The 26,782-nt window shown below is 31.2% G+C and overlaps 3 protein-coding genes, 1 long non-coding RNA gene and 2 other non-coding genes across 6 annotated transcripts; 4 read left to right on the forward strand and 2 right to left on the reverse strand.

The window, feature by feature from the left end:
* The first annotated feature begins 1,234 nt into the window (after positions 1-1,234).
* LOC125807827 (glucan endo-1,3-beta-glucosidase 14-like) lies at positions 1,235-3,095 on the forward strand. Its single transcript, XM_049487558.1, has 3 exons — positions 1,235-1,283; positions 1,901-2,919; positions 3,006-3,095. The coding sequence occupies exons 1-3, from the start codon at positions 1,235-1,237 to the stop codon at positions 3,093-3,095; spliced, it is 1,158 nt and encodes a 385-aa protein (XP_049343515.1).
* Positions 3,096-3,356: 261 nt separating this feature from the next.
* TRNAC-GCA (transfer RNA cysteine (anticodon GCA)) lies at positions 3,357-3,428 on the forward strand. The gene has a single exon. It is a non-coding gene; the product is annotated as a tRNA-Cys (tRNA).
* Positions 3,429-11,855: 8,427 nt separating this feature from the next.
* LOC125807424 (protein ETHYLENE INSENSITIVE 3-like) lies at positions 11,856-14,787 on the reverse strand. Its single transcript, XM_049487137.1, is given in 3 exon segments — positions 11,856-12,745; positions 12,748-14,137; positions 14,686-14,787. Coding segments are annotated over 2 exon segments (1,854 nt in total). The 5' UTR covers positions 14,012-14,137; positions 14,686-14,787; the 3' UTR covers positions 11,856-12,155.
* LOC125807483 (uncharacterized) lies at positions 13,219-24,614 on the forward strand. Its single transcript, XR_007441663.1, has 2 exons — positions 13,219-13,463; positions 24,400-24,614. It is a non-coding gene; the product is annotated as an uncharacterized LOC125807483 (long non-coding RNA).
* On the forward strand, positions 20,574-20,645 carry TRNAC-GCA (transfer RNA cysteine (anticodon GCA)). The gene has a single exon. It is a non-coding gene; the product is annotated as a tRNA-Cys (tRNA).
* Positions 22,779-25,840, reverse strand: LOC125807425 (ETHYLENE INSENSITIVE 3-like 1 protein). Its single transcript, XM_049487138.1, has 2 exons — positions 25,686-25,840; positions 22,779-25,081 (listed from the first exon to the last, which is right to left on the reverse strand). The coding sequence occupies exon 2, from the start codon at positions 24,924-24,926 to the stop codon at positions 23,109-23,111; it is 1,818 nt and encodes a 605-aa protein (XP_049343095.1). The 5' UTR covers positions 24,927-25,081; positions 25,686-25,840; the 3' UTR covers positions 22,779-23,108.
* Positions 25,841-26,782: the final 942 nt, after the last annotated feature.

Below are 26,782 nucleotides of genomic sequence, written 5' to 3' on the forward strand. Positions count from 1 at the left end.
ACGATTTAATTTTTAATTTTAAAACTGACATTTTTAAAGGGTTTTGGATGAACATCGGGAGAAGGGCATTCTATCATATGATTGTTTTATTTTGGATTAACTAGTTTCATGATTGTTATTCTATATTAAATATAATTAAAAATTATATCACTAGTATTGTATCAATGTATATCAAATATACAAAATTCTTACTATAACAATTTCATTTGTAATTTCATAGGTGAAGGTTGAGTAATGTACAATATACGCATACTTTATTCTTATTTTGTTGAGATAAAGAAATTATTTCTGAAAATCCTCAATTCAAATAATGCAAATCAAACTACTTACAAAAATACAAAATTTAAACTAAATATAAAACAAAATAATTTCACACTTTATTTCAAAATTATTATACTTATTTGATCAAAAACCTCTTAATCTATGTGATACTAATTTTAGTGGGGAAATAGTTGAAATGCGCCCCGTTGAACCCTAATTCTATAAAGATTTTTTTTTTATGTTATACCATTTTTTTTTATGTATAAAAAATGTATAACCTTTTGCCCCTTAATTCACTTTTTAAAAAGTTGATAATATGGTGTGATATAATTTTCATTTTGTGGCTTATAGTTTGACCAACATTTTGTCGTTTTTCTTGCTTTGGTATAAAGCATGTTTTTATTTTTTCAAATTCAGTTAAATTTTTTAAATTTCCGAAGAGTAGGAAAATAATTCCACAAGTTAAATTTTCTCATGTTCCGACCCAATATGTTATCTTGTCATATAATCCAAAACTTAAATATTTAGAAACTTTCCCAATAAAAATAGAAAATAAATTTCACAAGTGGCATTTTATCAATTTCCGATCACTGAGTTGTCTTGCTATATAATTCAAAACTTATATATTTTAAATTCTGAACCCGTTTTGCTAGGCAAGTACATGACAATGGGAGGAAAGCTATATGGTAAAAGATATTAGAATTTAGAGGGAAGAAAGTAATGACTGTTTTGAAAAGGTTGGAATAAATTCTAAAACAACATTAGAACTAAACGTTTTCCTCTTACAGAAACCATAATTTAATTCCCCTGCCTTTCATTATGGACTAAAGTTTGGAATCTTAATTGTTTTGGATTATCAACTATGCCATATTTGCCTAATGAAGAAGCATTGTATCCCAAGTTACCACTATTGGCTGCCATCTTTGTTACATATATTACTAATTGGAATACATTTTATACTACTAACAAAAAAATGACTTCCTACTTGTCTTTATTCCTCTGTCTCATTCTTCTCTTTAATGGTATTTATCTCCCTGTTTTGCTGCTCTTTTAGGTTTTTATTATTATGATCTCAAACTATACTATCTATATCCTCAAGGGAGTCTTGATACAACTGATAAAGTTGTTGTCATGTGACTGTAAGGTCATGAGTAAGAGATGTGGAAACAGTCTCTTGCAGAAATGACTGTGAACAATAGATCCTTGTGGTCCGACCCTTCTCAGACTCCTCGTATAGAGAAAACTTAGTGCAATGTGATGCCCTTATCTATGTCCTGAAAAACATTGATAAGGTTCAATAGGCGCCAATTTAGCATCAATTGAGTTGATGTTGTAAAATGCATTCTACAACATATGCACGCCAATTGATGCTAAGTTGGCGCCTAGCTAGCTAGCTTCAACTTGGCCCTAACTCGCCTCTTATAAGCCTAATAGAGTTCAAACCTAATTGTGTAAATGTATATTGAATGGAGCGACATGAATAGTGAGAATTCATATAGCTAGCCAATCCCAACTTGCTCGGAATTGAGACATAGTTGTTGTTTTTATCGCTTTCTATTTTAATCTTCTTTTGCTCAGATGAGAAACAAATATTTTTTTACCATGTACTAATAATACTTTTGTTATTTCTTGTACAAAGTTTTGGTGGCAGATGCATTCACAGGTACATATGGGATAAATTATGGAAGGTTAGCAGACAACATCCCAGCCCCAGAAAGCGTTGTAACGCTTCTCAGGGCGAACAAAATAAAGAATGTTAGAATCTATGACGCGGATCATAGTGTTCTAACAGCTTTTAAAGATTCTGAAATTCAAATCATCATAGGACTTGGCAATGAATTCCTCAAAGACATAAGTGTGAATGAAGATCGCGCTATTGAATGGGTGAAAATAAACGTACAACCTTACCTCCCCGGTACCTTAATTCGTGGCATAGCAGTTGGTAACGAAATTCTTGGAGGAGGAGATACTGAACTATGGGAAGTTTTAGTCCCTGCTGTTAAAAATGTGTATAATGCACTTGACAAATTGGACTTATCACACAAAATAGAAGTGTCAAGTCCACATTCAGAAGCTGTTTTTGAGAACACATATCCTCCATCAGCTGGTGTATTTAAAGAAAGTATACTACCATACATGTTACCATTATTAAATTTTTCGAAACAAATTGGTTCACCTTTTTACATAAATGCATATCCTTTTTTGGCCTACAAAAGTGACCCTAGTCACATTGATCTCAACTATGCATTATTCGAGAAATCCAGTGGTATATATGATGCAAAAACCAAGTTGCATTACGATAACATGTTTGAGGCAATGATTGATGCTGCATATTTCGCGTTGGAGAAGGCAGGGTTCGAGAAAATGCCAGTAATTTGTTCAGAAACAGGATGGGCATCACAAGGGGATGAAAATGAAGCTGGTGCAAATGTGAAAAATGCAAGAACTTATAATAATAATTTGCATAAATTGTTGTTGAAGAAAAAAGGGACACCACATAGGCCTAAAATGGTGATGAGGGCTTATATATTTGCTTTGTTTAATGAAAATCAGAAACCTGGCCCAACTTCAGAGAGGAATTTTGGATTGTTTAAAGCTGATGGAAGTATAGCTTATAAAATTGGATTTAGAGGACTTGTGCCTTCTTCAGCATCAAAGGTATTTTTTCTGTCTTAGATTATTTATCGTGATTTCTAAAGATAGTTTTCGTGGTTTTTAATATTATTCTTTTTTTTTCGATGCAGGACTTTGTACTAGGAGGCGGGTTTTGGAGTTCCCAATGGTTTGTTGCTTTGGCGAGTGCAGTAGTGCTGACTCAATTTTTAGACTTGTGACCATACTCAGAAATTTAGCTCATAAAATTACAACGTGCTTGTTTGTCTTGTACAAAATATACTTGTATAAATCAATATAACTTGGGAGCTCTGATTGTCCAATTTTATGGAAGTCACTCTTTATTATTCCAACAAAATACAGAGTTATCACTGTTTAAAATAGTTGCAATGGAACTACTTGTTCTTACTTTGTGTGACCAAAAGAGAGTTCACTCTTTATTATTTCAACAAAATACAAATATATCAGGTGCTTAAACAAATGGGTCCATAGCTCAGTGGTAGAGCATTTGACTGCAGATCAAGAGGTCACCGGTTCGAACCCGGTTGGGCCCTTTCTTATTTTTCATCATTGCTCTTTTTTTTTTTGACTTTTCTCGGGGGCAATAAAGTTTTCCTTATAAGTTCTCGCTCGATCGAAAAGATATAACACATACGAAATCTTAACTTCGCTGACTTTATGAGGTCTAACCTTCGCCACAACAATTTATTATTGAACACTGTGGTTGCCCTTATAAGCCCAATTAGATCCAAATGGACTTCCAAGTTTAAGCCCACTTCATGTTTTTCTTTTGTCACACTACACAATAGCTCAACAAAAAAAAAACTTATAAAAGAGGGCATACCCATCATATATCTAAACTATATATTTTAAAAAGTTTTAGGAAATTTGTTGGTTAGAAAAGAATTATTAATTAGTTAGACTTTAAAAAATAGAAATGAGGTCAAATAATATGATAAGAAATTATTATGTAGATTTTAGGTAAGCAACTAATGTCAACACGAATAATTTCTTTTTTGGGCCGGACTTCAATAATTCTGAAACATTTTAGTAAATGTTTATTCTTTGGAAAGTTGAATGTATAAGAAAAATTCCTATAAATAAATAAAAAAAACGAATATATAACCTGTTTTTCTTCAATCACATGAAAATATTACAAATTATTTGTGACCCTCTGTGTGAAGCATGGGTAATATGACTAGTATCTATTTTCTATAAAATTGAATTAACATCATAATTTGCTTTTTTTTTTCCTTTGTTGACTGAATATTCGTCAAGAAAGAATGAAGTTTTGTTTTTGTATCAGGAATTAGATTAATGGTGTGTTTGATAAGTAGGAAAATATTTTTCGTAAGTTGATTTCTTACTTATTTTTTAGTAGTTAGTTAGTAAAAAAAAAATATTATTTCAAGAGCATTTATATGTATTCTAGTAAATTTAACCAAAAAAAAGAAGTGGGGAATGAAGTTTAGAACGGGGGAAGGGGATGGTCAACAGGTGCGGTTGAGGGCAGAGGCAGACACACATGCAAAGTTAGGGGTACACCCGTTAACTTAGAAAAAATCACTTATATATATATATATTGGGAAATTGATAAAAACTAGAATATAATTAACAGTGCATCCATGATGAGCGTAGGAGTGCTTTGTGCAATTGTGCTGCTGGTACAAGCCAAAGGTACCACCTGCGAGACCAAGGTTTGAATCCACTTTAAATTTTGGGTTCGCATCTAGCTGGAGGTGTTGGGTAGGTGAGGAGACGATAATGAACTTGCAACATCACTTATAAAATTTATTTTCCTACTTCAATTAGTGAAGGTATTAAAAGGGCCAAGATCTCCTTCCACCCGTTGAATTAAATTTGCCCATCATTCTACCTATTAGTTCAAAAATGCTACTTAGCGTATTAGAAATGACTCAGAATTATATTTCCTCCATCATTAGATCTAATTTGTTCCTAACATTATTTTCATAGTTTAAATCGCCCTTCTAATATGTTAAGGATAAAATTGATCCAATATGCGGAAAAAGGAAATTTTAAAGTCATTTCTAATACATTAAAAATATTTTTGAATCAATAGATGATAAAAGTGAAAAATTTGATCCAATAGCTGAAACTAGTGCATTTCTAGTCAATTTTTAATGCATTACGAGCATTTTTAACCCTTTCTCATTGTATCAAAATATGTGATTTGTAAAGACATCAATAAAACTCTTGTATATATTATTATTATTATTATTATTATTATATACATAATACAAAGAAACATGGGATGATAACCATCCATAGTAAATGAATGGCCATTGACCTCCTCCTCCGTTACCTGGAATTAATCAATCCTCCAAGAAATGGAGAAAGTATGTTTCCTCCTCCTCCAAAAATTCCTGGAATTAATAAACTTTTGGCTTCATTTACCTCACTTGCTGCTCCTGCTCCAGTAATCATACATATGCAAGTTAATTTTCTCCAATTCTTATAATTTTTCGAATAACAAACAAAGCTATCAAAGAAAATTCTTCTTTATTAGGTTTTATATAATATCTCTAATTGATTTTTCATGAATCATTTTGGATAATAAATATATATATCAGTCCAATTTTTAAATGTACTAAATCAGGGGATCAACTATCAAGATGATATAAGTTACTAAAAGGGTGGGCAATTGATCACCCACCCAATTACTTGGGTATATTATACTTTCATGGATCGATTTTACAACTTTTAGATGAAGTGAATTTAGACGAATAAAATTTTTCTAAGTTACTAAAAGGCCGGACCCAACCAAACTTGTGTCATTATGGAAATTAAACTTGTGTCATATAAAGAAGTATAAATTATAGGAACCACATATTATAAGTACTAAATAACATCCTATTCCTGCTAGTTTTCTATTTACCAAAAATCCCTTAAAAATGATGTTTGCGGGATACATAGCGTTGTGCACGGGATACATTAGGTTTGATACATTCCACATAGCGGGATACATAGCGTTGTGCATGGAATACATTAAGTTTGATACATTCTACATAGCGGGATACATAGCGTTGTGCACGGGATACATGCGGGATACATAGCGTTGTGCACGGGATACATAGCGTTTGATACATTCCACATAGCAGGATACATAGCGTTGTGCACGGGATACATGCGGGATACATAGGTAAAATAAGGGATTTTTGAAATAAGTAGGGATAAATGGATATTAAGGTAAGTAAAGGAGTGTAGTTAGGTAATTTGTCCTATAAAGAATTCGAGTTTAGATTCCACGATTTATTTATATTGAAAAATTATACGAAAAGTATTATCAATCAACTTAGTTATTGACTCAAAATATTTAGGAAAAAGTAAATTATTTGACTTTAAAAACAGTAACACTTTTACATAAAATACCACGAAAAAATCATACCCTTTTCTAAGGAAGTGAGGGATCTTTGAACCAACTCCCTAGCTGCAACCTTTGATGTTATCACAAGAAAAATAGCCAAAACAATTAGCAAAAATGCCTTCAATCCCTTTTTTTTTTTTTTGCTTAAATATATCTACTGCTTGAATTATGATAATTGTTGGAAACTAATGAACATTTTACCTCTATTTATAGTATTGATCATTTGAACTTCTTGTGAGCTAAAATTGAAAAATTGCATAAGTAGATATGTATGTACTAGACTAGTAATTAATTAAGTTGGCAGATCATGTATTAGACTAGTTATATATTGCATTTTCCTAATTATCTTTATATGGCAAAGTATAATTATATAATTATATATGGCTAAGAATTAGCTATATCCAAAATTATATAAATGTCTTGAATTATCAAGTCTCTTTATAACATTATCGTTATCTGCGATTCAAATATTTTTTTAAATTGTTATAACACAATATTATTTCAAAAAGGGAAAGGCTCAAATATGTTATCAAACTTTTAAAATAGGCTCATTTATGTCACCCGTTAAAAGTTTGGTTCATCTATGCAATTGTTGTTAAAGAAAAGGCCCATCCATGCCATTTTTTTTAACTCATGCAAAACCATTTTTTACATCCCAAACAACTTTTAACACTTTTCAATTAGAGTTTTTGGATCAAAATCTTCCTTAAAGAACACCAACAACACATAAAGAACATTAACAATTCACAAATTTTAAACTTCTTCAATTTTTCACAAAATCACCTCAAATTTCAAGAGTAAATTCCCTCTGAGCTAGATACCAAAACTCAATATTTTTTAAGCTTGAATTCAACCTAACTCAACAAGATCCACTTGAAATTTTTCAAAGTTTCAAAACGTCAACATTCTTTAATGGACGAATTTTCTCCACAACTTCAAATTATTTGAAATTTTTAACATAGAGTCAAAAAAACACTAGGGAACAAAAATCTAATGTCGAAAACAACTACAAAAATACAAATTAAAGAAAAAATTTAAAATTTTAGGACTGATTTTCGTTTTTATGGAATATTTTTTTAAATACGGGTGAATTTTTTAAACTCTACAAATAATTTTAGAATTTTGGTATTTTTAAAAAGGAATTAATGATGTAGCCGAAATTTGAGATGATTTCGTGAAGAATTGAAGATGTTGAAAATTTGAGAGTTGTTCATTTCTTCATGTGTTCTTAGTGTCCTTAAAGAAGAAGAAACAAAAAGAGTATATTTGATCCAAAAACTTCACTAGAGAAATGTTAAACTTGTTTGGGGGGTAAAAAAATGATTTTGCAAAACTAGAGTTAAAAAAAATGGTTATGGATGGACCTTTTCTTTAACATCAATGGCATAAATATGCCAAACTTTTAACAAATGACATATATTTTCCCTTTTAAAAAACATATAATATAATATAACATAACATAACATAACATGCAAAATTGATTCCAAAATAAACTTGGACGCTATAACCAAAATATAAATCGTGACTGAATAATAGGAGCAAATTAAATTTCAACCAAACTTAGTGAAAGTAACTAAAGTCACTTATGTACCTTATTTTTATATCAATAAATTCACCTTGTTACTTAAAAATAATTTTAACGGAGAAATAGATTTTCTTTACTATTTTTCAGAATATTTAATCAATTATATTTTTAAAATTTATATTTAATAATAGTTGTTATTTTTTATATAATTTCATCCATAATTTTACAATCATATCAAAAGTACTAAAATTAGATAAATCTACATAAATTTACAGTTATATCAAAAGTACTAAAATTAGATAAATCTAATACTGTGTCCGCCCCAGTCTATGAGAAAGACATGGAGCCTCTTATTCGACTAATTAAACATAACATACTTTTCAAATTTTCTTTTTCCATGATGATATTATGTATCTACGCCATTTATTTGGTGAAATCTGAGTTTGTGAAGGAATCGACAAATATTCATCGATCTTTTTAAGCGTTAAAACTTGAGAAATTATTTTTGCTTTCGGTAAACTGAATTGTAAAATTTATATGCAATAATATTCATATTAATTGATATATAATCTTAGAATTTAAAATATGATTTGAGAAATAAGTATAAATGGTTCAATTTATTCAAATTTCACATCGAAAAGTTACACTTTGAAGATAAAAAGCTTCCTATCAAAGGTGATTACATATCAAGATCTCACACCTCTAGTGGGGTGTGTTTGGCGTGCACATGTGGAGTCCATGTGGCATTTTAGCACACACATGGATGCTTCCATTAAACAGAAGGGCAAGTGTGGTCTAATAGTTAGACAAGAAGGGCATTTTTGAGTCGAAATATAGTTTAAGGGTATATTTAAGCTATTTCGAATAGTTAAAGGATAGTTTTGACCATTTCCTTAGTCGTCTATGTGGAGGTGAGGTTTGTTTGACGTGCACATGTGGCATTCATGTGGCGTCCTTTCATTAACTAGAAGGGTAGGTATGGCCCAATAGTTTGACAGGAAGAGTATTTTTGAGCCGAAATATAGTTTAAGGGTATATTTAAGCTATTTCGGATAGTTTAAGAATAGTTTTGACCATTTTCCGTATACATAATGTCATCTAAGAAATGATGAATATCTTATTTCAAATAAATCAAAATCAATTATTATTTCTATTTTTTCCATTTTCCACTTCTTTTTTTTCAATTTTATTTCTTCATAGGATTCTGTACAACAGAAAGATGAGGTTTTCAAGACAGTAACTATAAACCAGATAACCGAAACATAAATATTTTTATTAAATATTCTTAGCATAAGGTGTTAACTAATCACGATTCGCCACATCAACTATTAATAATTTATAATCATATTATTATATTACAATTATTCTGCGCCACTTCATCGTAGTGCTATGTGATTAATTAATTGAAATTACATCTTAATGGAAAAATAATATGATTAAACCATTTAGCCGATCAATATAAACTGTCCAGTATTTTTGAGACAGTTTTTAACATATAGTTGTATATACACTGAATTTGTCTTGAATACTACACTTTTAATTAATAATTTTTTTATTTTTATTTTTTTGTAATTTTGTTGTTGGATCTGTTGAATAAAAAAATGTCTAGGTTCAATGTGTATGTATATAGGTGCATAAAGACAAGTCAATTTACTGTTACCCTACATGGCTACATGTTCCTTGCCAAAAATTGATGCTTCACGTTCTAAGTATATTTGCGATTGATATTCGTTTTGGGGTTTCGAATAATTTAGATTAATTCGTAAAAAAAATTGTCTGATATGATTTTTGGAAACATTTGTTTGGTACTCATGATATTTTTCTCTTCACTAACAACTTATAGACCTTTTAAATCACGATTTAAGAATATTTTTTTACGTAAATTAATAATTTATGAGATTACAATCTAGATTTTTATAAGGTACTGTAACCATTGAGACGCCAATTTGATATTTTGCTTGTAAGATCAAATATTATACATGAGTTTAATGTTGTTTGGAAAAAATAGTTTTCAATAGCGTTATATTTGTATGACTTTTTAAAACATAATTATTTTCACAAATCACACAACATACGACGCATTGGGAGAGAACTGCTCTTTGTTATGACATTCTTTAGTCTTATTAGAACTTGAATTCGAAATCTCTTATAAGTCTTGTGACAATATTATATAGAGATCGAGGACAAGTTTGATTTTTCTGTATTTCACTATGTTTGGTATGATACGAAATATTTTTTACTCAAGGCATTTTTTACATTTGAGAAATATTTCCTTAATAAAATATTCCTTTCTAGAATTTGATACCCTTAATATTTTTTTCTTTAATCTTTTACCTAAGGGAAAAATTGTTAACCAAAGAAGGAGCATGACTTCAGTAGTCACTTTGAGGTTATTTTATGTTACATGGCATTATTTATTTTCCTGAAATTTACTTTACTATTTAATTAACTCTCATGCAAAAAAAATTTTACTATGTGCCTCACGTTATTGACGTTAATCTCACAGATTAGTAGATCCAAAGTTTATCGACCCATATATGTAAGAACATGAGTCCACATATAATTATGAATCAGAAAGAAATCTCAAACAACTAAGATCGAAATAAAAAAATCTCTTAGGCTATCCTTTAGCTCTTAGGTCACTTTCTTGTATCAACTACCAAATTATATAAAATGAAAAAAAATCTACTTTGACTTTTTTTTAAATGAGATCCACACTGTTTAGGAATTAGGATTATATTAATATGAAGTTAAGAGCTTTTAATTAGGTTTCCAAGTCAAAATGTCAAATGATTTCTTATTTAAGCTTTCATTTTCAGTATCTCTCTGATTCTTTAGGATAATAGTTAAACAAATATTGTCAACTACAATTATTGTTTATGGGAATAATAATTAAGCAAACCTAATGACTTACTCACAAGTCATAAATGTCAAATGCTATTTTTTGTTATTTAAGTTTCAAATCCTTTCGAATCTTTAAAAGGAAAAATAAAAAAGAATTCAAAGAACAAATAGAGTGGATTATAAGAAAATTGAATGTGAAGGATACAGCCAATTGATTTTTTTCTTCTTAAGTTATAAGCAAAGTAATATTATTAATTAATAAGAATAATAGAGAATTTTATTAGTTCAATGGGTAGTTTACTTAAATTTTTATTTTGTCAATGAATATTCGACTATCTTGAAAAATCTTCTTTCGTTTTTTCTTATTTTATCCTCAATTTTAAAGTAGACTAGTTAGTTGACTATCTGAACTCTCACCTTATTAGTAAAGATTCGATTTCACACCTTGTAATCTCTTCCTCGTCTTTCTTGTCCCTACCACCAATTTTTATTTTTATTTTAATAAAAAAGTACTAGTAATAAGAATACTAATTATCACGTCTACTCCTTCACATGGTCTTTGTCTTATTGGTTCATTTTCTTTACTTTTATGTCCCTTATATTTTATTTATTTCATAGGATGGGGGTTGGACGGTGGGGGAAAGGGGAAGGTTTTTAAATCTTTTATTTATATTAGTACTTTTTATTTAGTACTTATTAGCGGTTTTTTTTTTTTTTGGGGGGTGGGGGGTATCAAATTATATTCAATCTTTATATTTTTGCTACCAAACTCATTTTACTTTTGAAATTACAAATTTAAAATTTACTGAAATTTTATAAATTTATCTAAGCTCCGTGCCAAAAAAAAAGGTCGAATACAAGACAAAACACTAGACGATCTAGACAGAGACACATAGTTTATCCGATCTTGATAGGGTCATGTGCACTTTTGCCCATATTTTGTACTTTGTCATAGAATAAATTAAAGATCAACTCATTTGAAAGACAAACTGAGGTAGCAAATCCGCAAAATTAGTGTAGGTATCAATCATAGTGTTAATTTTCATAAGATCAATACTTGCCCTTGTAAAAGCCTTGAAAAAGAAGATAATGCAGTAAAACATCATATAAGATTTACATAACTTTGGCAACAATAACAACATTGCTACAAGACTTCAAATGGTAGAGTAGATATCTCAAACAATCTTTAGAACAAGTACTAAACAATGAGTAAGACCTTAACTATGGTTATACAGACTGATAAAACTGGCCATGATGAAACAGTAACTTATTTATATCAACATGTCCTATGAGAAGCATTGGCAAATATTTGAGGGTGTTTGTTACACCATGCCTAGTTCTTCAACCTTTACAACACATGGTAACTGAAAACACCATAACTAAGAGGGACTATAGGCGATTAAAAATCCACCCAAATGAAAAAGCAGACAAGTACTTGGGATCTTTTCCCCATGAGAATTGAGAAATAGCTATATCTATGAAGCCAAAACTGACTACTTGATATACAACATGTCAACAATCTCCTGGCTAGTACCAAATAGGAGCATCTTGCTTTGGTGTGGTATCGTATCCAATGCTAGGCAGATTTCCGTTATAATTGGTAGACTGTATGTTGAACGGAGACCCAAACATGAAATGGAAGCTGTCGTTGGAGCCTGCATTGAAAGCTGAATTTAACGCCTTGGATTGATCAAATGGATCGACTTGTGGGAGCATAGACTGAGTTGTGGAAATATTAGTGTTTTTGAAGATATTTCCCTCCATTATCCCTTGGCTGAGCAGGTAATTGTCCTGGTGGACACGAGGTTGTTGATGAGGCTGCTCTTTGGTCAACGTAACATTCCCCCTATTTTGCCTTTTGCTTCCTTGTACATCACTATCATAGATTGTCATAAGCTCGTTAATCATCCTTTGCCCATCTTCAGGAACTCCTATACCAGATAGATCAAAGGAAGGTGGACCTTGATTAACAGGCAGAGCAGATGACTTTGGCTGGACATATTGTTGAGGGAAGACAACTGGCTTGACGTCATTAATCTGAAAGTTTGAAACTCCAAACCGGGAAGAACTTCGGTAAATGCAAGCAAATTGATGATTGTCTCTGGAAGATCTGTCCTGAAACCATGGCGAAGTTCATTGTGAGGGCATTGAAGAAAATCACATGTGTAGATCTTTTGATCCATCATCATGGTCGGTTCATTGGCTTGCTTCCTCTTCAGACTGAAATCTAAGTTGGTGATCAGCTCATCCTTGTTTGGATGAGATTGTTCCTGAAGAGGCATCGTCTCCTTGAATCTCTCAGCACTGATGTTCAACAGATTGAGATGGTTTGGTTTTTGCTCATGAACATCAAAGTTAGGCTCATCTTGAGCACCTTCAACATCATACTCACTGCTGTCGTTCAACATGAAATTTCCACTAACACCAGCTGAGGACAAAGGTGGACAGCGATCAGGATAGAGCTCTCGAGCCAAAGCTTCCTCCTGGCTGATGATGGCAAGCCAAGTTGCACTTTCCTTGGCTGTCATCTTGTCCTGTAAGCACTTTGACTGCCTTACCAACTTGCGGATTTTAGCAATATCAGGGAACATGTGCTTGATCACTGCAGTGAGGACACCAACCTTCCACGCCTTCTTCAGATCATGAGGCTTCTTGTAAGGTAGAGAACCTTGGTCCTTCTGCAAACCCAATTGAGGCCACCAATCCTCCTGTCCTGTGGGCCACCATGGTGGTGGAACACCTTTCTCCAATGGAAATCTTCTCTGAGGAGGATCACAGTGCTGCATCAAAGCTGATAATAACGAACCAAGGGTGGTATCTTGCAGCTCCTGCAAGGTGTGAGGGGTTGGACCAACTGGATTAGACCCCTCGTTCATGCCAGAGATGGCATGATCAGCTTGGTATTTGGCTATTGCTGCAGGACCATTTCGATCAAACCTCACTTTATCCTTCCACCACTCCCTAAGATTATCAGATGCCCCACTAACCGGCTTGCCTTTTTCGGGAATGATCCCATAAACAAAACCCTGAGCTTTACATACTTCCATCATTTTCAACATGTACTTCAAGATCCCATCCTGTGCCCTTGACATCTTCTTCCTCCTCGCCTGCTCCTGCGACTGACGTTGTTTTGCAGGATCGACACCTTCCTTACTTTTACTCATTTCTTTCAGCCTTTTCAACTTCATCTTGTCCCTCCACATCCTCCTCTCCAGCTCATCCACATCAATCTCCTCCTCATCACTATAATCATCATCAACCACAGAATCCGGCTCAGTCTGACTCTGTGGAGCAGCCACTTCCACTTCCACTTCCACTTCCTTCAGCGGAGCAGGAAAGAAATCAAGATCCCCACAGAACCCCATTTCCTCAAACATCATCATCTTAACAAGATGAAAAAAGTGAAGTTACTTGCAACTTCCACAGGATCCAAGCAGGATTAAGCAGCTAATACCCAAAATCCAATATTCAGATCAGAATCTAATTGAAGTTGATCAGATTACATGAGCCTGCAAATACATTAAAAAGTAACATAAGAAATCTCCTTACACTGAAATCACACAAAAGACTAAACAAGCAAAAACATATGAAGTTCAAGGACACCAATCATCAAAAGAAGCATAAATTTGCACAAGATTGTCTCCACAAAATTCAAGCATCCCCATTTTCTTAGAAACTCAACAGAAAAAATTGTACAAACTAATTTCCCAAAAAATCCAAGAATTGACATACGTTCCTAGATCTAAAACATCGAAGATTCATGCTGACTGGTTTTCATATATTGGATTTATCAGCTGATCCCAAAAGGAGGAAAAAGAAAGCTATATTCAACCAAATCAACAACAGAAAAACAGATGAAAAATCCAATCTTGAAACAAAATCTCAAATATTTACACAAATACTCAATAATCCAAAGATCAAGCACAACTATATTGAAGAAGAAAACAACAGAAGAAACCCCAGATGAAAAACTAACACCAAAACCAGTAAAGATCTCAACTTTACCATAAAAAGCAAATCTATTCAAGAACTAATTGTACACAGAAAGAAGAAATACCTGAAAAAGATCACTTTTTTTTGTTGTTGTTGCAAAACTGTGTTTCAACTGGAACTCAGCTTAGAGAATAATAATTGACCCTTTTCGACTTGTAAGAAGGAAAGAGAGAAGAAGATGGTTATTATAGTACTAATAATACTACAATTGGAGAAAAAAAAAATGCCAGAAAATTTGATCATATTTTACATATGTTATTTTTCTTTTTAAAGTATTTTTACCCTTTTATTTAATACTTTCTAACTAAAAAATAAAAATAAAAAGATCAATTTATTTTTTAATAAAATAAAAATTATAATTTTTTTAAATTTCTGGCGAAATTTCTGCCCATTTAACACGAGTTTGTACTATTTTTGATGGTGGAAAATGTATCGGGAGATGAAAAGTGTCGGCTCTTTGGTAAAAGCCAAGCCAATAAACTCTTCCCTTTGGTTTCTTTTGCTCATTATTTATTCCATTTTGGATTTTCATCTTCTTGGATGGAGCCAATGGTAAAGGGAAGGCACCAGCCGTGGTGTTCTCGAGTTCGAGTTTTGAATATAAGTTAAATAAAGTTTTATATTATATAAATTTAAATATGAATATTAAATACTTCTTTTGTTTAAAAGAGAATGGTCACCGGCCTTTTCCTTTTAGTTTGTTTAAAAAAAATGATCTCTTTCTTTTTTTGGTAATATTTTAGTTTCAACTTTTCACGTGGCATGTTTAAAACTACAAGATTAAAGGATAATTTTGTACATTTAACATAACTTTAATTTAAGATCACAAGATTCAAAAGTCTTCTTTATTTTTTTAAATTTCGTGTCGAATCAAACTATGTCACTCTTTGTTAAACGGAGGGAGTACTAGATAAGAAAGAAAACAGAGGCAAAGGGAAGGGAATTGGTTTCCTTTGTGTTTTGGACTATTAATAAAACACACAGTTTTGTATTTTAATTGATTTGTAGTTTTGTGTTGAGTAAAAAGTTAATTACACTTGATATTTATTAGAATAATTAATATATACTAATTCATCATATATTATTGTGATAGTGTGTAAAGGGAAGGGAATTGGTTTTCTTTGTGTTTTGGACTATTAATAAAACACACAGTTTTGTATTTTAATTGATTTGTAGTTTTGTGTTGAGTAAAAAGTTAATTACACTTGATATTTATTAGAATAATTAATATATACTAATTCATCATATATTATTGTGATAGTGTGTATAATTAATTATAATTTAATTAAATAACAAGAGTGAATGTGAAGATATGTGTTATATATTTGCATTATTAATTGTAATATAAATTTTGTGTGTGTAAATAAGTTTGTTTCATTAGCGGTGGCTGTTAAGATATATAATGTATTTATTGAGTTGATATAATTAGGTGCGAGTAAATTTTTATTTTATCCTTTTATCATGTATGTTTATTTATTTTTAAAAAAATCAATCTCTTTATTATTTTCTTTGTTCTTATTTACTTGTTAAATATTTTAAATTTAATTTCTCCTTTTACTTGTCATTTTTGACAAACTAAGGAAGATCAATTTTATTTTTCCTATTATACTCTCAATTTATTAAGTAACATTGAGTTAATTTCTTTGAAAAAAGTAGTGAGTAAATATATTAGAGACCCTATCAATTAACGTAAAATGGTAAACTCATTATACTAATCACTATTTTTTTAATAGATGTTCAAAGTCAAAATTTGATAAGTAAAACATGATGGATCGAGGAGTACTAATTTTAACAAAACAACAGTTAAAGGCATTGTTAGCTATTAATTGTAGTGTGAATGTTGTGTGTGAATAAAGTTGCTAATTCATTTTCCACGTTTACATGGTAGAGGGATAAATAATTTTGTGTGGACTGAAAATAATCGTATGTTTTAAACGTATAAATAAGTCTGTTATGCCTAATACCTTTCATATATATATATTATGATAAGGTATTATGATCAAGATTTTTTTTTTTATAAAAAATAAGCCTAACTTAATACTTCCTCCATTTCATATTAATTGAATTTTTGAGGCATTTTTTATTTTTCAAATTAACTTAATTGTTCAGTTTTCAAGACTACTTTTAGAGTGTTCTTCCAATTTTACCCTTCATTTTGATTTTCAATGCGATGACTTCATTAAATTTGACAATAATTAATAAGAGTAAAAATGGAAAACTATGTTAAATTTATGTCTTAATCTACTTTTCTTAAAAGATGTGAAACACCTCAAAAATTTAATTAATATAGAATGGAGGGAGTATACTTTGTAATTAATGTTTCAAATGTAGTAGTAATTAATATGTCAAATTAAATGTGATTCAATTATGTCGGATGGGAGTTGGGGTTTATAGTTTTGAAGTGTAAATGTGCCTTAAAAGTGGGGTAATAAATGGAAAATGACAATTAATCCATTATGCAACTAACCCCCCACCCTCACACAATATGTGAAGGGATATCACCAAAATGTTGGGAGGAATAAAAAAACACTTACTCATGGTTGTACCAAATAAATATATGTGAAAATATGTTTCATATTAGGTAGTTTTTTATTTACTCTTATAGTATTTTGTTTTATTCTATCATATCATATCATATATATATATATATATATATATGTTGTTTATTGTATTTAGGTTATCACATTATTTTATGGTTGCTACTGTTTTTTTAATTAGTTTCTTTGTTTTTCCACCATTGTTTTCCTTTTCATTGTTTTGATATGTTATATTTGAGTCGAGGATCTTCTGAAACAGTCTCCTTACCTCCACAAGTAGGGGTGTGATCTACGTACACTCTATCCTCCCCCGACCTCATTTGTGGAATTCTACTGATATGTTGTTGTTGTTTGATAATTTTAATGATAAAATTGCTTGATTTAACGTCAATATTGATGTCTTTTTAGGAGGTTTAGAATAAATCATTCGTTATTTATGTAAATATATATTAAAGACAAAGATTAGTTATAGGACATGATGTGTTTTTCTATGTGAAAAATAATGAGTGATTCTATAACATTTGTGTGTGTTTTTGTCTATGTATTTTTGGTGGGAAATTTTTGTAGGGAAGCTCTGTGGGTCAATGAGTTTTTCTTTTCAAGGGAGAATACAATGAATTAATTAAAAGTTTGTGGGGATATGATGGAGAAAGGAGTATGTTAATTTGTTTGTTTTTCTTGTTTTGTTTTATTGAATATGTGAGTTGGCAATTAGGTCTTATCCTTTTGAGTTCTTTTAATGTCTTGAATACTATTCATGTATTTCGATTGAAATTTTTGATAATATTTTTTATTGAAATAGTATTTTTGTTTATTTTAATGTTTTTTTTATGTTTAAAATATTAAGGATAGTATAAAAAAAATATCTTGATTTATTAAAATAGATAAATAAATTAAAATATTTGTTTTTCATATAGAAGTCAAGTAAAATGAAATGTTGGAAGTATTTACAAGATAGTTACATTTGACCAAAAATGTGGAAGAGCATTTATGGCTTGTAATTTTTTGTAATTTTTTTTTTGAAATAATTTATGGCTTGTGAATTACTCCCTCCGTCCCATTTTATATGTCACATTTTTACTTTGCATTTGCATTAAGAAATGATGTAACTTTACTCTTCTACCCTTATTTAATTTTTTTGGAACTTAAGTTTTCAATCAATGAATATGAATTAATTTATTTTGATTAATTAATTTAACCAATGAACATGAATCATTTACTTAACTTTTCTAAGTTGGTCAAATGCATGTTTTCAATGCTAATAACTCACAAGGGTAAAAAAGGAACAATATGCTAATTTATGCATTGATTTTATGAAATGACAAGTATTATGGACCAACTATTTATAGAAAGTGATGTCATATAAAATGGGACGGAGGGAGTAGTTAAGTATTTAAGAAAAATTGACTTATGTCTTTGGGGTGAAAAGAGGGGATGTATAGTTTGGTATAACATATTTTGGAAAATTAAAAATGTTTCTAATAACTTGTGTTAAAATGTTAGTAATAAATTTGAGAGTTTTTAACAAGATTTATAAAAGAAGAAGATCTAATTGATAACAGATATATGAGATCATTTTTATTGGTGTCTGGTGACATTATGATTTAAATTGTAATTTTTTTTAACTATCAAACAGTCGTATCTAGATCGATATATTGAGATTCAGTATTTTATAATTTAAATTAGATCTTTTTAAATTGTAATTATTAAAATTTCATATATTTCTCAAGATAACGACAATATTTGTATTACTTTTTTTAGATAATCTTTTATTATGAGCTTTCAAAAATATCTCTCAAAATTGGTAAATCATTTTCATTGATTACATTGCATCTCTAAAAGTTTTAACTACTCCATTAAACAATCACCACTAGATATTTTAAGATCCACTATTACAAATTAGGCTAATTCTTAAGCAATATAACTAGTAATAAAATATGAGATATTTTTCAAGATAACTATAATTTTTGCAACTCCTTTTTAGGTAATTCTTTTACTAGAGGTTTGAAAAATATTTCTTTTCTAGTTGGAGATAAATTTAGGTATATGTTATTTGATCCCTCATTTTAAAAGGTTATATATTCACACACCGCAATTATGAGATTTAATTATAATTACATATTTCGATTTCTTGAGAATTTTAATTTATTTCTACTATATTCTTCGTTCCTTTTTAGTTGTCATGGTTTCTTTTTTAGAGTCAAAGGATATGGACTTTGACTAACATTTTTATGATGTATTTTTTCATCATATTGATATGCAAAAATTATAATTTATAGTACTTTTCGTATAATTTTTAAATATATAAATTTTTAGTTTAAAATATTTGAATTAATGTAATCTAATTTAGCTTTGATAACTAATCAAATTAACTTTCGAAAAATACAACTCAATAACTAAAAACGAAAGTCGAAAAGCACAATACGACAATTAAAAAAGACGGGAGGGAATAAATCAATACAAAAATCTTCTTAGAGGGAGAAGACATATGACATAAATAAGTTCTTCCAACAGTATAATTGAACGCTAAGACTATTTAGGCCAAATTCTTTTGACTATTTATCTCTTTATATCTTTGCTTAACTTCTTGTTTGGTACATCTTTTTTTTTTCTAACTAAAAGATACTACTAATGAGTAATGAGTATTCTTCAGTTTAGAAAAGATTGACTTATTTTTTTTGGTCCATTTTTAAAAAAAATTTGTAATATTTTAATTTCAATTTTTCATGTGGCATGTTTAAGACCACAAGATTAAAGAGCAATTTTGTACGTCTAACATAACTTTAATTTAGAATCACAAGATTTAAAAATCTTTTTTATTTTCTTAAACTCCATGTCAAGTCAAGTTATGTCAAATTTTTTTAAACGAAGGAAATATTATAGTGGAAAACACATACACAAAATAGTAATAAAAAAGACAGATAGAAAAACGTGTAAAAAAAGGGTGAAATAACATGGGAAAGGTTAGAAAGTGGAGATAAGAGTGTGACAAGTAAACAATCAATGGAAATTGAGGGGACACTTTAGGTGTCACTACTCACTACAAGTGGCCAATTATTGTCCTATAAGACTTTACAATAGTGAAATTTCGTATTTCCACCGTTCTATATTAGTCGTCTATTTTTTTACACGTTTCTTAAGAAGTTATAAATGAGAGAGATTGTTTTACTAATTTATCTCTTGAAAAACGGTTTTAGAACTTTAAAAACATGTTTATATTTTTAAATGAATTAATTGTAAGATAAAAATAAAAAATAATAATTAATTATGTCTTGATTTTGTAAATTGACAAGTAATTTGAGATACCTAATATATAACGGAAGGAGTAATAGAAAAAAAAAGAGGGGGGGAGGGGGGGGGGTGAGGATGAAATATTTATTTTAACTATCGTTTATCTCATTTGTGGAACAGAGTTGGGTCCATAGCTCAGTGGTAGAGCATTTGACTGCAGATCAAGAGGTCACCGGTTCGAACCCGGTTGGGCCCTTTTTTTGAAAAAATATTTACTTTCTTGAGCATCTGGTGGTTTTGGAGAGATTATCCTAGCTCCATGATTACATAAATATAAATAGTTTACAAAATAAATTAAAATTTAAACTTTCTCGAACTCTAATACTTTTTTCATCTACCTTTAATTTCGATCCATCACACATCTCTGCATTAAGTTATGAGTAATTTGGATTACAAATGGCTCAAATTCTATCTTATTCTTCAATTTTAGTATTATTCGTTGATTTTTGTTGTAGTTATCGTATTATTTGTTTTGCTACTTGTTCTCTTCTTAATTGTTTTTAGGATGGCTTTTCGTTACTCTATTAGCTTTGTATATTTGATTTTTGATATGTTTTATTTGAGTCGAAAGTCTATCTGAAACAACTTTTCTACTTTCAAAAAGTAAGGATAAGGCTACATACATACCATCTACTCCAGACCTCACTTTATGAAATTACACTGAATATGTTAATGGTAGAATAAACTGCTCAAATTTATCCAAATTTAACTTTGCTTGCACATTTTTATTTGTTAAAGTATTCAATAACACAATATATTAGGTTAATCTTATACAAGACAAGAGTAGATATATATTTATGGCTGTTAGAATCTAATTTCTACTTGGTTTTTTTTCCCTTTAAGATTCTTGTACAATAGAAAAATATTTTTCTCAGAACAACAACTACTAATAAACTAGATAACTGAACAGCAACTTAATCTTAAAATGTCAGAACAAACAATTTTCTTTCAATAATTTAAGCAAAAGGTGTCAACCACTCATTTTTCGCCACGTAGACGATTTAAAAAAAAAAAAAACTATGTCAGGTCATTATGTTTACAACTGTTTTGATTTCATCAAACTGCTAAAGAACAAACTAATTAAGATATTATTTTTTCCTAATAAGAAAATAGTATAAGCCAGTTAGCCTATCAACAAAAGTTGTCTAGTGTTTTTGGGACAGTTCTTAATGCATAGTTGTATGTACATTGCATTTGCCTTTGCCCTTACATTTTTTAATTTTTTGTTTTGTTTTTTTAATCTGTTCTGTTCATGTAGTTTCTGTATTGAGTCTGTTAAAGAAAATGACCAGATGCATGTACATGCAAAAGGTACTCAAAGATTGCTTCATATTATAGGTTTGTGCCTCCTAAAGACTTTTTCTCGATTCCACTCGATGTCTGGTATTCATATTGGAGTCTGACAACATTCAGATTTTCGCTGCATAATCTCTGGTTAAAGGAGTAGCAACTCCATCCATTGGACCACATTCTTTGGTGGTGCCTCCTAAAGACTTGTAACCATCTTAATTAAATATTTTGTTTAAATGTTTGGGATAGCATTTAAACAAAGATTTATTGGTCAATTATTGTTGATGGAGATCTTAAGCAAAATTAATGACTTATTAAAGGAAAATATAGTTCAGTAAAGTAGAATCAATCACAAGAAAATTGAATGTGAAGGAGTCAGCCAATACTATGTGTTGCTTCTTAAGTTAGAAATGAAGCAATAAAAATAATTGTGATCTGCTATTCACATGATCCCTGTCATATTACTTTTCATTTCCTCACTTTACTTGTTCCATTTTATTTGATGGTAAACAGGCTAACTTACACGCACCTCGACTTATTCTGCTGGACACATGTTATCTCCCACTAGCATAGCATCAAGTAACTCTACCCACCAAGGCTTCAGCAAATAGTAAAGAGTCATCTAACAGTATTTTTAGTTTCTATTAACACTTTCATTGACTATTAAGCAACACACTTGGGAGTCGGGTATACGTTAATTCGAGATTATTCAAATATGAGCAGGATAACTTAGCCACATAGTCCATAGAAATGTACTTAAGACAAGCATGTCCACAATCCTGGAGAAACTTGACCAAAGGAAACTCAATAAAAAGTCATGTTGTTGCATAGGAAATGAAACAGTTCATTTCATAAAAGCAATAATGTTACATTAGGTAAAGATCATAGAAGAAAACTTCTTACTACACAGCTACAAAAGAGCAGAAATCTCAAACATGAAACAACCTTGAGAACTGTATGGCAAAAGACTGATACTGCCCATGCTGAAACTTTTGATCAACATTAACATGCAGATGATCAAAAAACTTAAACAGCGAGATCAAAATAACTGAAGTTTGGATTAAACCAAAATTGCAACACATATGACAAGATAGTCTTAACTTATTTATCAGATATCTCTATATACATTCTATAAGCAGCATTGGCTACTACTTGAGGGTTATCTCTTCCTTCTCCTTTGTTACACCATGCCGCCTAGCTTTCAACACTCTACAACATATGGTAAACAGAAATATCTTGACTAAGAGAGTTGTAAGCGATTAAAAATACACCTGATAACGAAGACCAATTATAATGGGATGTGCCAATCTTGGGGAACAAGCTATATCTATGAAGCCCCGACTGACTATATTTTTCACCAATATCCTGGCTAGTACCAAATTGGAATATCTTGCTTCGGTGTGGCATCACATCCAATGCCAGACAGACTTCCAGGGTAATTGGTGGACTGTAAGTTGAACGGAGGCCCAAACATGAAATGCATATTGTCACTTGAATTTAGGATCTTGCATTGATCAACAGGATTGCTTTGTGGGTGCATAGACTGACTTGCGGAAACATTAATATCTTTGAAGATATTCCCCTCCATCATCCCTCGACTGTGTAGGTAATTGACCTGGTCAACACGAGGTTGTTGATGAAGCTGCTGCTCCTTGGTCACTGCAACATTCCCCGTATTTTGGCTTTTGTTTCCTTGTATATTACAGTCATAGAATGACATAAGGTCATCAATCATCCTTTGCCCATCTTCAGGAACTCCTACTCCAAATAGATCAAAGGGAGGTGGACTTGGATTAACAGACAGAGCAACTGAACTTGACGGGACATATTGTTGAGGGAAGACAACTGGCTTGACTTCGTTCATGGGAAACTTTGAAACTCCAAATTGAGTAGTATTTCTGAAAGGGCAAGCCAGTTGATGATTGTCTCTCGCAGATCTGTCCTGAAACCCGTGGCGAAGTTCACTGTAAGGACATTGAAGAATCTCACACGTATAAATCTGAGCCATGGTAACAGTCTGTTCATTGGATTGCTTCCTCTTCCGGGTGAAATCTAAGTTGGTAATCATTTCATCCTTGATTGGATGAGACTGTTGTTGCAGAGGCAGCCTCTCGTTGAATCTCTCAACAGTGACATTCAACAAATTGAGATGGTGTGGTTTTTGCTCTTGAACATCAAAGCTACACTCATCTTGAGCACCATCAACATCATACTCACTGCTGTCATTCACAGTGAAAGTTCCACTACCACCAGCTGACGACAAAGGTGGACAACGATCAGGGTATAGTTCTCGAGCCAAAGCTTCCTCCTGATTGATGATAGCAAGCCAAGTTGCGCTTTCTTTTGCTGTCATCTTATCCTGCAAGCCCTTTGACTGCCTCACAAGCTTCCGGATTTTAGCAATATCAGGGGAAATGTGCTTGATCACTGCTGTTAGGACACCAACCTTCCACGCCTTCTTCAGATCATGAGGCTTTTTATAAGGTGGAGGACCTTGGTCCTTCTGCAAACCCAATTGAGGCCACCAATCCTCCTGTCCTGTAGGCCACCATGGGGGTGAAACGCCTTTCTCCAATGGAAATCTTCTCTGAGGAGGATCACAGTGCTGCATCAAAGCTGACAACAACGAACCAAGGGTGGTATCTTGCAGCTCCTGCAAGGTGTGAGGTGTAGGACCAACTGGATTTGATACCTCATTCTTGCCTGGAATGGCATGCTCAGCTTGGTATTTGGCTATAGACGCAGGACCATTGCGATCAAATCTCACTTTATCCTTCCACCACTCCCTAAGATTATCAGATGCCCCACCAACCGGCTTGCCTTTTTCCGGAATGATCCCATAAACAAAACCCTGAGCTTTACATACTTCCATCATTTTCAACATGTACTTCAAGATCCCATCCTGTGCCCTCGACATCTTCTTCCTCCTTGCCTGCTCCTGTGACTGGCGTCGTTTCACAGAATCAACATCTTCCATCCCCTGATTCATTTCTTTCAGCCTTTTCAGCTTCATCTTGTCCCTCCACACTCTCTTCTCTAGCTCATCCACATCAATATCCTCATCACTATAATCATCATCCACCACCTGCTCTGCCTCAGTCTGTGGAGCAGCCACCTCCACTTCCTTAAGCGGAGCAGGAAAGAAATCAAGATCCCCACAGAACCCCATTTCCTCAAACATCATCATCTTGACAAGAACAACACTCCTCCAAACAATAATCAAACACCAAACTTCAAGAAACCTAAACAGAATTAGCAGCTAACACCCAATTTTTCACAGATTATCCTGTCCTTTCTCAATACTCATCAATCGAAATCAACTAAATTACGCGATACTTGATCCTGCAAATACATTTAAAAGGGAAAATAAGAAAATCTCTTCACAAAGTACCACAAATGAATAACACAAAACACTGTTGACATATGAATATCTCAACACACAGGCAGTTCAACTAAAAGCTAAAAGGAGAGAAATAGGTGGCCTTTTTTACATTGGTCATAAAAAAAAAACATAGATTTTTGCACATGAAAGAAAAAACCAAGATAATCTCCCAAAAATATAAAATAGGTACAAATTATTTCCCGCGAAAATCCAAAAAAAAAATTAACATATTTTCCCAGATCTAAACCATCAATATTAATGAAAATCTGAATACCCAAAAAAAAAGAGTTTTTTTTTAAAGGAAAGTAAAAAGAATCTTGTAACTCACCCAACTATGCTAATGTTCATATATTATATACATCAGATGATAAATTATAAACAAAAAAGAAGGTAAATTCAACTAATAAAGAATCATAAACACATAAAAATCCAATCTTTAAGCAAAAGCACAAATCTTTACAACAAAAAAAAAACACCATTAAAGATCACTAATTAACAAAAGAAAGAACAAAAACAAATATTTGTAAAGAAGACAGAGACATAGAAATATTAGTATGTGAGTACCTGAATTTATGAATTTTGCAAAAGTGTATTAAACTCTTTCTCTCTACTTAGGAGAATAATTTGACCATGTTTTAGACTCTGTGGAAGCAGAGAAGAAAGATAAGTAAGAAATAGATAGAGAGGGGGGAGGGGGGAGGGGGACGTTATTAAACTACAACATTAATAATGAAATGTGAATATATTTATTACTCCCTTCATGCAAAATAAAATATTTCTTTCTTCCATTTTAATTTAAATAGGATTATTTTTATTTTAAAATATTTTTGACCATTTTGGAATATTCTTTTTTAGATATGGGAACTCCCATCTTTTTGCTTACTTATAACTCGGTTAGAGATGGTCATCCAAGCAACCCCTCTTGTCCTCCACCAGTGATTACCTATGATCCTAAAAAATGTGAAAATTAACAAATTTTAAATGCAAGATAAAAGGTTTTAATTTCGTTAAATAATTTATTATTATATTATCACTTAATTTAGTAAGTTAATATTATTTAAAATAAATAGTGTGTGAATTAAAATAAAAAATCAAGACTTTTAGCTTTGAGGTTGCATTTCTCCTTGATGCATGAATAAGTATGAAAAAAGTGAATAACTTTTATATGTGGAATAGTGAGTAATTATGAAATTTGTGTGCTTTTTAAAGATTTGGTGGAAGTTGCTTTCAAGAAGCCAAGGGGTCATATGATGGATGAACTTTCTTTCCAAGTGGGAATGCAATGAATTGGAAGTCTTCAAGTTGTGGCCATTGGGAAAAGGATGTTTTACTTTGTTTTTATCTTATTTTGTAAATGGAGATTTTTCTCGCTCGAATAAATTATAATTTGTATTTACAGAGTAATGAAAGCATTTTATTTTTATTTTTAGAGACTTAAATTCGAAATCTCTAATTAAAAATGAAGAGATTTCAATATATCGCAATTATATTTATGATTTAACCAATTATGGGATAGGATCAACCTAAATTCTACTATTGATTAGATGAATACCCTTTCATTTTTCTTTGTCTTAAACCTAATTTATTACCTACACCACACGTGCAACTTAATGATAATGCACAAATTTCTACAACATCCAATCCATACTACAGTATTATTT

The sequence above is a fragment of the Solanum verrucosum genome, unplaced genomic scaffold, assembly GCF_900185275.1.
Source record: "Solanum verrucosum unplaced genomic scaffold, falcon-dt-bn FXZP01000183.1, whole genome shotgun sequence".
NCBI classification, from domain to species: domain Eukaryota; kingdom Viridiplantae; phylum Streptophyta; class Magnoliopsida; order Solanales; family Solanaceae; genus Solanum; species Solanum verrucosum.